The sequence below is a fragment of the Culex pipiens genome, chromosome 2 (assembly GCF_016801865.2).
Source record: "Culex pipiens pallens isolate TS chromosome 2, TS_CPP_V2, whole genome shotgun sequence".
Classification (NCBI taxonomy): Eukaryota; Metazoa; Arthropoda; class Insecta; order Diptera; family Culicidae; genus Culex; species Culex pipiens.
The window spans coordinates 169,924,272-169,934,476 of record NC_068938.1 but is presented as its reverse complement, the minus strand read 5'-3'; the positions used below and the strand labels follow the sequence as shown (position 1 = coordinate 169,934,476).

The 10,205-nt window shown below is 39.9% G+C and overlaps 1 protein-coding gene across 3 annotated transcripts in view; it reads left to right on the top strand.

Moving 5' to 3' along the window:
* The first annotated feature begins 224 nt into the window (after nucleotides 1–224).
* LOC120427338 (cyclin-dependent kinase 12) overlaps nucleotides 225–10,205 on the top strand; it is a 28,994-nt gene continuing 19,013 nt past the window's right edge. Inside the window, exons 1-4 of one of the 3 annotated variants that reach the window (XM_039592191.2) lie at nucleotides 227–870; nucleotides 6,914–7,533; nucleotides 8,002–8,542; nucleotides 8,847–8,927. In XM_039592191.2, coding sequence (XP_039448125.1) covers nucleotides 7,276–7,533; nucleotides 8,002–8,542; nucleotides 8,847–8,927 — 880 coding nt within the window. In that variant the 5' untranslated portion in view covers nucleotides 227–870; nucleotides 6,914–7,275. Of the gene's footprint in view, nucleotides 871–6,913; nucleotides 8,543–8,846; nucleotides 8,928–10,205 lie in introns of all 3 variants that reach the window. The other 2 variants (XM_039592188.2, XM_039592189.2) reach the window with 2 other exon arrangements.

The window sequence follows — 10,205 nt, the reverse complement described above, 5'->3', positions numbered from 1 at the left end:
GGACCTTCACCGCCACAAAAAGCCAACTGTCATCGCTGTCAGTTTCGCCTTTTTTTCGTGGCCCTTCTGCCTGCGCCATATTGATCTCTCTCATTCATGCAGGCCGCCAGTGACGTTCGTCGTAAGGTGTGGCCAGGGGGGACGCAAAATTGGATTTTGTACTGAAAGCAGGCCAGACCCGCGGGTAAACGTCACTGCCAAAGCGAGCCACACTCATCGGCCGCTGCCTCGCCACTTCTTTGGCAGACAGCGCGAGCACCCCACAAGCAGTCGTAATCTTTCGGAAGACATTTTCATTGGCTTTCGCGGATTTTGGACGAATTTTTGGGCCTCGCGTGCCTCTCCCTACTTTAAAATGACCGCCCGCGGGCGTAATGCGGACACTTCCGGTTGAATGCGCGCAGTCTGAATTTGAACCCACTCGGGAGCGAGCCTCGGAGAACCGAGAAATTGCCGTCGCGAAAAATTTTCCTCCTGGCCCTGGCCAGCAGCAGCAGCCACACAGCATTAGTGCTCGTGTGTGTGTGTTTGTGCGCGCGCGTGTGAGTGTGTGTGTGCGCGGATTTTGCGTTGAAGTGCAGAACCGACCCGAAGAGCAGGAGGCCCACATATCACGGGAACAGTCTGGAACGCGGTGGCCACAGTGACAAGTGCGACGGAAGTGCGGAAAAGTTATAAGTGATTGGGGACCAGTTGGACGGTGACTTTCCCGAACAAGAAGAAAAGAGAAGGAAAAAAACAGTGAGGAACAGAAGGCGGCGGGCGTAACGCTACCCGTGACGACGGAACAAAACGCAGGAGGGAGGAGAAACGTCAAAACTTGACGTCGCCTCCGGGAGTGACAAATGTTCCGGCGCCGGATCCAGACAGGTGAGTTGCTATGTTGTTGTTGTTGTTGCTACAGTGTGTCCTTTCGTAAGTGGTTCTAACTTTGATGGTCAGTCGGCCTACTTTGTACGTCGTGGTGTCCTTGTGACGTTTCCTCTCCTTGTTTTCGTGGCCTACTATTTGTTTCCTTCCAGTGCCGTCCGTGTGGGTTTCCCCCAAAGAAGTTATTACCTACTGCTAGTCACTAGGTTACTTTGGTTTAATAGACACGGCTTAGTATTTATGGGGCTCAGCCACCAGACTAGTAGAACGCTCAAGTTATGCTCTAGCGAGACATGCAAACACATTCCGGGAGTTGATTAGAATCGATGTTGAAATCATTAAACTTGTTTTGCCATAGTGATAAGTGATATGTTTAGTTTGCATAATTCCTCATCTCGATTATCTCCTCATCTTCTTGCTTTCAATTTCATCGCCATCTACATGGTTAGCGGACACGGAAGGGTGCCCACAACATAATCGATGTTGGTTTTGTTTTTAATGCTGCGCCAACAGGCTCTAGTTTGGCACACGCATTATTGTAGTTTCATTCGCTACTGTTGCATCATAAATGTAAGCGGTCATAATTTTTCAATGTTTCTGCTGTATTTTGAAAGAATTATTTATGTGTGTCGAATATTGACCTGCCAAATCTACTATTCGAGTTACAAAATAATTTAATTAGATTTTTTCCCACTTTATGAAAGTCACTTAAAAATGATTTCCTTCTTAGTTTGACATCCTAGACCTACTTTCACGTACATATATCGGATCAGAATCAAATTCTTTCAATTCTGGATAAAGTATCTCTTTCCCGTTACTCATAAAAAGTATCGGGGCCGCATTTGCAAAGCGGAACTTGATGAACTTAATGATAACATGTTTAAGTCAATGTTAATATTCCATAGTTCGCCTTTCCTAAGGTGTCGTGATAAGGTCCAGCTTGTGCCGATCCACTACGTTCCCTTTACTAAACAATCGAATCCAGAAGGGAAAAGAACACCAGTTGTGTTGTTTCGAGATGGGATTTGAACCCCGATCTACCGCTTACAAGGTGGAATCGTTACCACTAGGCTCGGTCTGGTGTAGGGATCTTAATCGAAAAATTGTTACTCGATTATCTCGGCACTGTCTTAGCAGATTTGGAGCGCTTTGGACTCATTCGATACGTGTTGGGATTCCATAGGTCCCTATTGAAAATTATGAAGCTAATGGTACGTTCGTTTGAAGAGCCGGTGTGGCACTGAGTGCCGCACTCGTCGGTGCCAGTTTTGGTTCAATCGAATGTAATTTGTCAGTGCGCGTGGAACTCGCATGAAACTGAAAAAATATCGAGTGCGGCACTAGAGTTTCAGTTACAAGATGGCGGCGAAACTCGTGCGGAACTAGCGCGAGTTTCTTCAAAGAAACACTTTGACAGCTCTGAGTGCGGTACTCAGTGTGGAACTAGCCATCAAACGAACGTAGCATAAGTAAAGTACTTCAAAAGTTATGCTCAAAAAACTATTTTCACTCAAGTCATAAGCACTTAAGTGTTAATTATAAACTTTTTTGATGTCGGATCTCAGAGATATTTTGATGAAAATGTTGTATGGATCAATCATGTCCCTTATCGCTGAATAGGTTAGGCAAAAGACCTTGCCGATGAGCAAGGAAGATTGAAGATCTTTATCAAAAGAAATTAGTAATGAAGCATAATTCGTTAAACGGGAGTCGCGTGTTTTGGCGTTTCTTAAAAGTGTTCTTACAATGTGTTTATACACATTGGGTGGTGGCCACTCGAGTCGAGAAATCGGGAAAAAGTCGGGAATTAGTGATTTTTTTTTTGGGAAAAAGTCTGGAATTCCAAGCATCCTTGTTTGAAAAATATTGTCTAACTCTTGAATAATTTTGAAATATTAAATTCACTCAATTCGTTTTTAGCATCTAACTTTAAATGTCGGACTCCTTTCACTATTTCAATCTATATGAGAATGAAAAAAAAAAAATATTTAAGACCTAAGACATTGAAAATCTTTATAAATATTGAATGATTATGGTTACATGCATTTGACTCACCCTGGGCTTTGTCATAATGAGTGTCATAGGTTTGATGCTTGTTTGGCAAAGAGTATGATTTGATTCGATGTGGAATTAAAATCGAAGTGTTCAGTATATTGCTGAAGCTTCCATTTTTACACATGGACACCACTTCATGCTGCGAGAACCCACTTTGGCGTAGTCTCAGGGCTTAATCGATGGCCGGTAAGCTGTCATCGAGACAAGGAGGTTCTCTGATAGTGGAAATATCACATTTGTACAATGAACCGCTACATATGTGATTTTTCCCTATCTTAATGTGGGTGTCAGGTTAGGATGCGGGTTTAAAAAAATAGTGTTTGTAGAATTTAGGATTTTAACTATAAATATCAACTTTTTATACTTTGCCTTTAGTTATTTAGGGACAAAATTAGTAACAGTGAATTTAGTAATTCTATCAGAATCGGTGATTTTCATTCAAGTAGCTTAAAAACCATTCTGATTTGTCAAAATTTCCATAGAGTCTCGATCAATCAATAGTGAAATGATATCGGACTAAATTCGTTGATCTGTTGAACTAACGGTTGTCGGATTATGATTGTATCGACCATTGTTGCGAATCGAGGATCTACTGGAATTCTGACGAACAAATGGTCGTCTCTTTTGCAATTCACGACTTGTAAAATATGAACTGTTATTATTTTTTTTGTTTTTTTTTAAAGAAGCCAGACAGGTTTTAAAAGAAACGTTCTTTATTTTTTTTGGCTATTAATTAAAATGTCGGGGATTTGAGATAAGAGTAGTTTTCGGATAGGTTACTTTAAATCTTGTATTCAATTCAAGCTAGGTAGTTATCCGCAAATGAATATTTGGACTTATATGAATAATTGAACATTTTTGACTTATGAATAACACACAACTGTGCATTTATTCTAGAGTCAGATCCATACAGCGTCAGTGTTTATTTGGTCGAAGTGTACTAATTCATTGGCAGATCTGATTCTAGTTGTAATGTACGACAAGACTACTGACGGACGTGACAGGACGAGGGCCCAGTTTAGAGGTTTCGACATCAACGATGTGCGGCTGGATCACCCTCCCAAAAAAAAAAAAAAAAAAAAAAAAAAAAAAAAAAAAAAAAAAAAAAAAAAAAAAAAAAAAAAAAAAAATTATGGTTACATGCATTTGACTCAATTTTTTATAATATTTTTTTTATGATTCAACAGATTGTTTAATTTCGACGACTACATCAGCGTACAGTTATGTTTCTGTTTAGTTTTGCTACATTGCTTGAATATTTAAAAAAAACAGATCCGACTACAGATTGGCTATAGTTTTTATTTGTAGTAATTATTTTTAAATCCTAACCTAAATTCATTCAGCCATTTAAAATATTGTTTCCAAATGTTCGATTCCCTTAAACTTTTGTGTGATTATGGGTACCTAAACTATAGATAAAGCTTAAACTTAATTAACAAAAAAAAAAAAATACAAATGTTTTTCGTTTTGAATGAAAAGAATGAAAAAAAATGTTTTGATACTATTTAAAATCTAGAAATTGCAAATATGGGTGGTAAAAATTATAATCAAAGTTTTTTTTTAATTATTAGTTTTTCAAATATTGTTTTTCTGAAGTTTTACGTCGTTTTCCTTTTTGTGCTCTCAAAATTTAAAAATTGTAATAAGTTTAAAAAGCCTTCATTTGATAAGAAATTTATTAATAAACGTTAATTAAATTAATAAACAATGTTTTCGAAATAGCATGTAATAAACTCAACATGTTTTTTTTTAATGAAGGGACAAATTGAATTTAAATTTGTATTGGCTTGATTAAATTAATAAGAAATTGTTTGAGTTATTACAAATAAGTTTAAAGAACTTTTGTCTCGAAACATTCGTATAAAATAAGTGGTAAAGTATGAAGGGTTATCAAACTGGATCTTTCATTAAAAAAAGTTTAGACATTTAAATACTGACACTTTGATTAATCGACATTGATTCAAAAAAATTAATATAAAAATTTACAAAATTTTATAGGATATTTGGTAAAAATATTTTTTAATCGAAATCATAGATATTTTTAGTTTCTAGAAAGAATAATAACTGTAATCAAGTGTAAATATGTGTAAAGCTTTGCTAATAGATATAATCATGAAAATAAAATTTTAAATTTTGTTGTCTTTAACTTTTTGTCATCATCTTTTTCATTGCCAGCTGAAACGAAGTTTCAAAAACCCTTATGTTTAGTAAATTCAAAAATAAACATTGAAATAGTAGGTATTGTTAAGCTTTCGGTTATTTTTCAAAGACTTATTTTTTATGTTTTTACCCTGAATCAAAATGATGGTTAAATTTTTAAAGTGATGATTTTTGGAATCTATTATTTAAATTCAAGTTTTTTTTTACTAAAACTGTCACTGATTTTTTTTAGAAACGTTGTCCGATGGTTTATATTGACTTTTTATAAAGAGTGTTTGATTTGAAACCATTCTTCAGGTAAAAAAAACAGATTCCCAAAAAAGTGTCCACGTGGTTTATGGATGGTCCCTAAACTGAACTAGATGTGTTTTTGATGGCCAATAATGACTTATTTTTATAAAGAGTTTTATGTTAGAAATCATTCTTTAGATGAAAATGCCTTTTATTTGCATTTCTGGAAAAGTCGGGAAAAAGTCGGGAATTTGAAAATGAGATTTGAGTGGCCATCCTTATGTTTTGTATCATTTCCGACATTGTTCTGTCGAAAAGTTGTTGTTATATTGGCCAAATACCCAGTGCGTGGCCGAATGGTTACGCTGTCCGCTTTGTAAGCGGATAATTCAGGGTTCTGGGTTCTGCTCCAACCTTCCTTCGGATGAGGAAGTAAAATGTCGGTCGGCCTTGGTTGTTAGACCGTTAAGTCATTCCAGGTGTAGGAGTCGTCTCCATGCCATAAGTACAAACAACACACCAAACCAAGCCTACTCCGGTGGAATCGCTGGCGGCGGTTGGACTCGCAATCCAAAGGTCGTCAGTTCAAACACTGATGTGGAAGGTTCCTTGGAGTAGAAAGAGGTTTGGGTCTCCCCATTCAAGCCTTCGGACTCCTAGGTTCGAGCAGGAACTTGCAATAGAGACCACAAAAGACCCGGGGGTCGTTAATGTGGATGGTTTGATTTTTGATCGAAATAACACAGTCAGAGCTATCCAATCAAATTGAAAATGATTCAAAAACATAATGGCATCTGATAAATTTCTTGAACCAACACATAAATTAGCTGAAAAAAAAAATCATTACGCGGTTTAAAAAAAATAAGGAACATTTGTGAATTAATTTGCATTATAACTCCGGGTTTATCTGAAATTTTCGACTCCGGCTCCGACTCCAGCTCATAAAATTTAGCCGACTCCGACTCCAGCTATTCCAGTTTTGACGACTCCGACTCCGACTCCAGGTCCCCAAAAATACCCGACTCCGCCGACTCCGACTCCGACTCCACAGCCCTGGTTTAATGAAATACTTGTTTAAAGGCTAGCTAAAAGTACTTTTAGTTTTGCAATGGAATTTCTAAAATCTAACAACGGCAGTATAGAACCCTATTATATAATAGTACAAATACAACTTTTGATATCAAGTACAGTTTACATTCTGCCAAGCAATTTTTACTTAACTCATTCTCCAGAGACAATAACGACACATTTTAGCAGATAAGTCCGTACATATAAATTATTTATCTGTTTGGGACCATATTAAACCATGTGGATACTTTTTTTGAGAATCTGTTACCCCCCTCGTGGACCATACAAAAAAAAAAATCTTTTCTGTATCTTTTTGTGTCCACGTGGTTTATGGATGGTCCCTTTTCAGTTATTGGTCAAATAATTAATCGCAGCTCGATAATCAATGCAAAGGTTCATCATTTTGATTTTTTGTGATTTTTTTTTTGCTTTTCCTGCAACTTTGTATATTTTATTCAGTTTAATCATTAAACTAAAATTAAAACATTTAAATTTCAACTTTTTTTTTTCTTCGCGTCTCACATTCCAGACTGTTTCCAATCTGTTGCGAAATCGTCGTCGTCGTCGCACACGGCTCGTCCCGTTCCAGTAGCAACGGCGTCGTCCTCTTCGTCGTCGTCGGCGTTCCTAGCTTATATCACAAGAACTAGAACAAATCGACCGTGCTGCGCGGCCGAGGTGATCAACCACCAGTAGCAGCATTTTTCGAATTTACCGATATTAAATATTCAGTAAATAGAAACACAGACACACACATACATTTTACTCAATAGAAGATAGAATTGTGTATTAAAGCGAGAGGAGAAACAGGAACGAAGTGTAATCAAATTACCAAAGTAGTGGCTACTACTAGTCGTGAGTGTGGAGGAAGTTCCGACACCAAAACCCAGCATGGAACGTGGAGATCGACCAGACCGGAGTCCGAAGCGTTCGTCAAAACATCCGAAGAAGCACTCGAAGAAGAGCAAAAAATCTAAACGGCGACGGCACGCGTCTAGCGACGAGGATCGGCCCGACCACGAGGACCAGTCACAGGCGCCGTCCTCGAGCGATGAACGGCGAGCGGAGCGAAGGGCCGGAAATGGTGGCGGAGGCGGATCGTCCAAAGGCGGAGGAGGAGGAGGTGGTCCGGTGGTCGAGTATTCCGACGTAAGTTCGGACGATTTCAGCGCACCGGAAGCCGGCGAGATTGAGTCGGATGGCGGTGGCAGTGTGTCACCACCCTTCGGCGCTACGGCCGCCGGGGCCGGCGGAAACGAGTCCAGCAGCAACTTTAGCCGGACAACCGCGAGCCGCAACGAGACGGTTAAATTGTACAGTAAGAACATCTCTCAGATTCAGCACGAGCGCAGCAGCAGCAGTGCAGCGGGACCGGCGGCGGGCGATGCGGCGGGAGTCGTCAGCAGTAGCAGCACTAGCACGACACCGGTTCCGCCGCCAACGTTGGCCGAGCTCATCTCGCAAGGTGCTGCTCCGACCGGTTCCGTCACCGTGACGGACAGTGGGCGAAGGGTCAGCATCACTGCCACGTCGCCAATCAGCCAGTCGTCACATTCGCATTCTTCCCGGTCCAAGCGTAAAAACTCAATATCATCCGATACTTCCTCTATAAAACAGGCCTCGAAGCACCACCACCATCGCCATCATCACAGCAGCGGCAGCAGCAGTCACCACAATCAGCGGCACCGTCAAGCGGAGGAGGAGGAAGAAGACGAAGACCAGGTCCACAAAGAGCTGGACACGCCGGCATCGCCCACCGAAGAGCCGGAACCGGAACCCGAGGGTGACGGCCACGGTGCTGAACTGATGATGGACGAAGAACTGGACGAAGAGGAAGAGTACGAAATCGTCGAGGAAGAAGAGGAAGAGGAAGAGCTGGAGGAAGAGGACGAAGACGAGTCCGGTGGCCGGAAGCGCAAGAAGAGCAAGAAAGACAAAAAGCACAAGAAGAACAAAAAGTCCAAGAAGCGAAAAAAGAAGCGCGCTCGATCGCTGTCCAGCGTGGAGACCATCTCGGAGAGCGAAAACTCGCTACTGGAGTGCATGGAATCGTTGACGCCGCCCCTCAAGGCCAGCCCCGACGAGTACGAGAAGACGTACACGCCGGTGCGGAACGTGACGAACGCCGGCGAGGAGAGCCTTACGCCGATGTCGCCAGGTAAGTGGTGACCTCTCCCCCCTTCTTGGGTCATCATACACCTTCATCATCAACTCTGGGTCAACTCTTAGATAAAGTAGAGCAAATTTGATTTTCAAACGCTTTTCGTACATGGCCATTCGATTTCTGAACGGTACGAGAAGTGTTCCCCTTATAGACAGTATGCCCCCTTCTCAAGTAGCACCAATTTGGAACAAAATGACCCCTTTCTTCATTAACCTTCCGGTGGTCGTGTGAAATTACGCGTGACCTCCGGAGGATTCAAACTGCCATATTTCGATAACCGTGTTCTTTTCTTCTGTAGGTGGCTTGAAGAAAAAGATTAATAGATATGCGCTTATTATTTCTTCGTTGTATTCTTTGAAAAGCGGAGACCAAAATGACGGTATGCTAATCCTACTTTCTACTTACTTTCCTTGAGCGTTTTTTTCTGACACGGATAACGATTTGCAGAATGATATTGTTGACTTCCCAACACCACGAAATTTTATCTCGCCAAACGAAAATGTTCCGAGGAAAATCCAAAACATGGGAAGCAACAACAACATTTTGCAAATAACATTTTTGTTGATTTATTGAAGTTATACACATAATCACACAGTTTGAATTGGGTCGCTTGCCTAACCTTGTGTTTTCGTGTAACAATTGATGTTAGAGCAGATTTATACCGAAGAGTAGCGTTTTATCTAGTATGATGTTATTTTCGTCCTTAAGACGGGTACGCAGTTCCCAACAAATGTGCCTATCTGAACTACGGTTAAAAAAAATTGTCCAACAAAAATGTTCAAGGAATTTCTTTACTTGAGAGGTACGCGGTTGACGGACTTAAACAAATAATGTAGATCATTTCTTGAACCCAATACTTTTGTTGTTGAATTAGGGACCGTCCATAAATCAGGCGGACACTCTACTTCGTGGACAATTGTCCATCGAAAAAATGTGTTCACGTGGTTTATGGATGGCTCCTTAACAGAGCATTTCAAAAGTTTTTTTTTCTTGAATATATCGGCGTCGCAAAATTGCTAAGCTTTGTTTAGTTTCACTCTCATTATTTTTGCTCATTTTCACTGAAATTTTTATCCAGTTTCACTTGGGACCTCAAAAAAAAACTCCTTTTAAATTTAGAACCAAACATTACATTAATGTTTGAGATACATACGTAAGTCTTGGAAAACCATTTATGAAGAAGGTATTTTGAGTATTTTGAGTAGGCATAAAGCTCCGATTTGGAGCGTTTGTTTGTCTATACATGAAAAGAACCCATTCCAAATATGAGCCTTCTACGATACAGGGAAGTGTGGTAAAACGGGCATCGAAGTTTAAGGTTCGGAAAACATAAAAAAAAACTTAAAATTGCTAGCCTTTTTGTACAAATTTATGAAATCCAATTCATTTTAAGCACTTCCAAATGTGCCAAAATGATTCGGGATTGGTTTGACTTTTTCTAAAAGCTTTTGCAAATTAGTGTTAATTTTTTTTTCAATCCCCAATATCTTTTTGCAAAAACCTACAACACCCTTAATCCCTCAGGTCAAAGTTAGGGAATTTCAGTATGAACTTTTTGACCAATTACAGTTTTTCTTATAGTTTAATGATTTTTCTATAAAATCTTTCAACACTGACTGCACTTTTTGGGCTCAATTTTGACAGATTCGAAATTCTC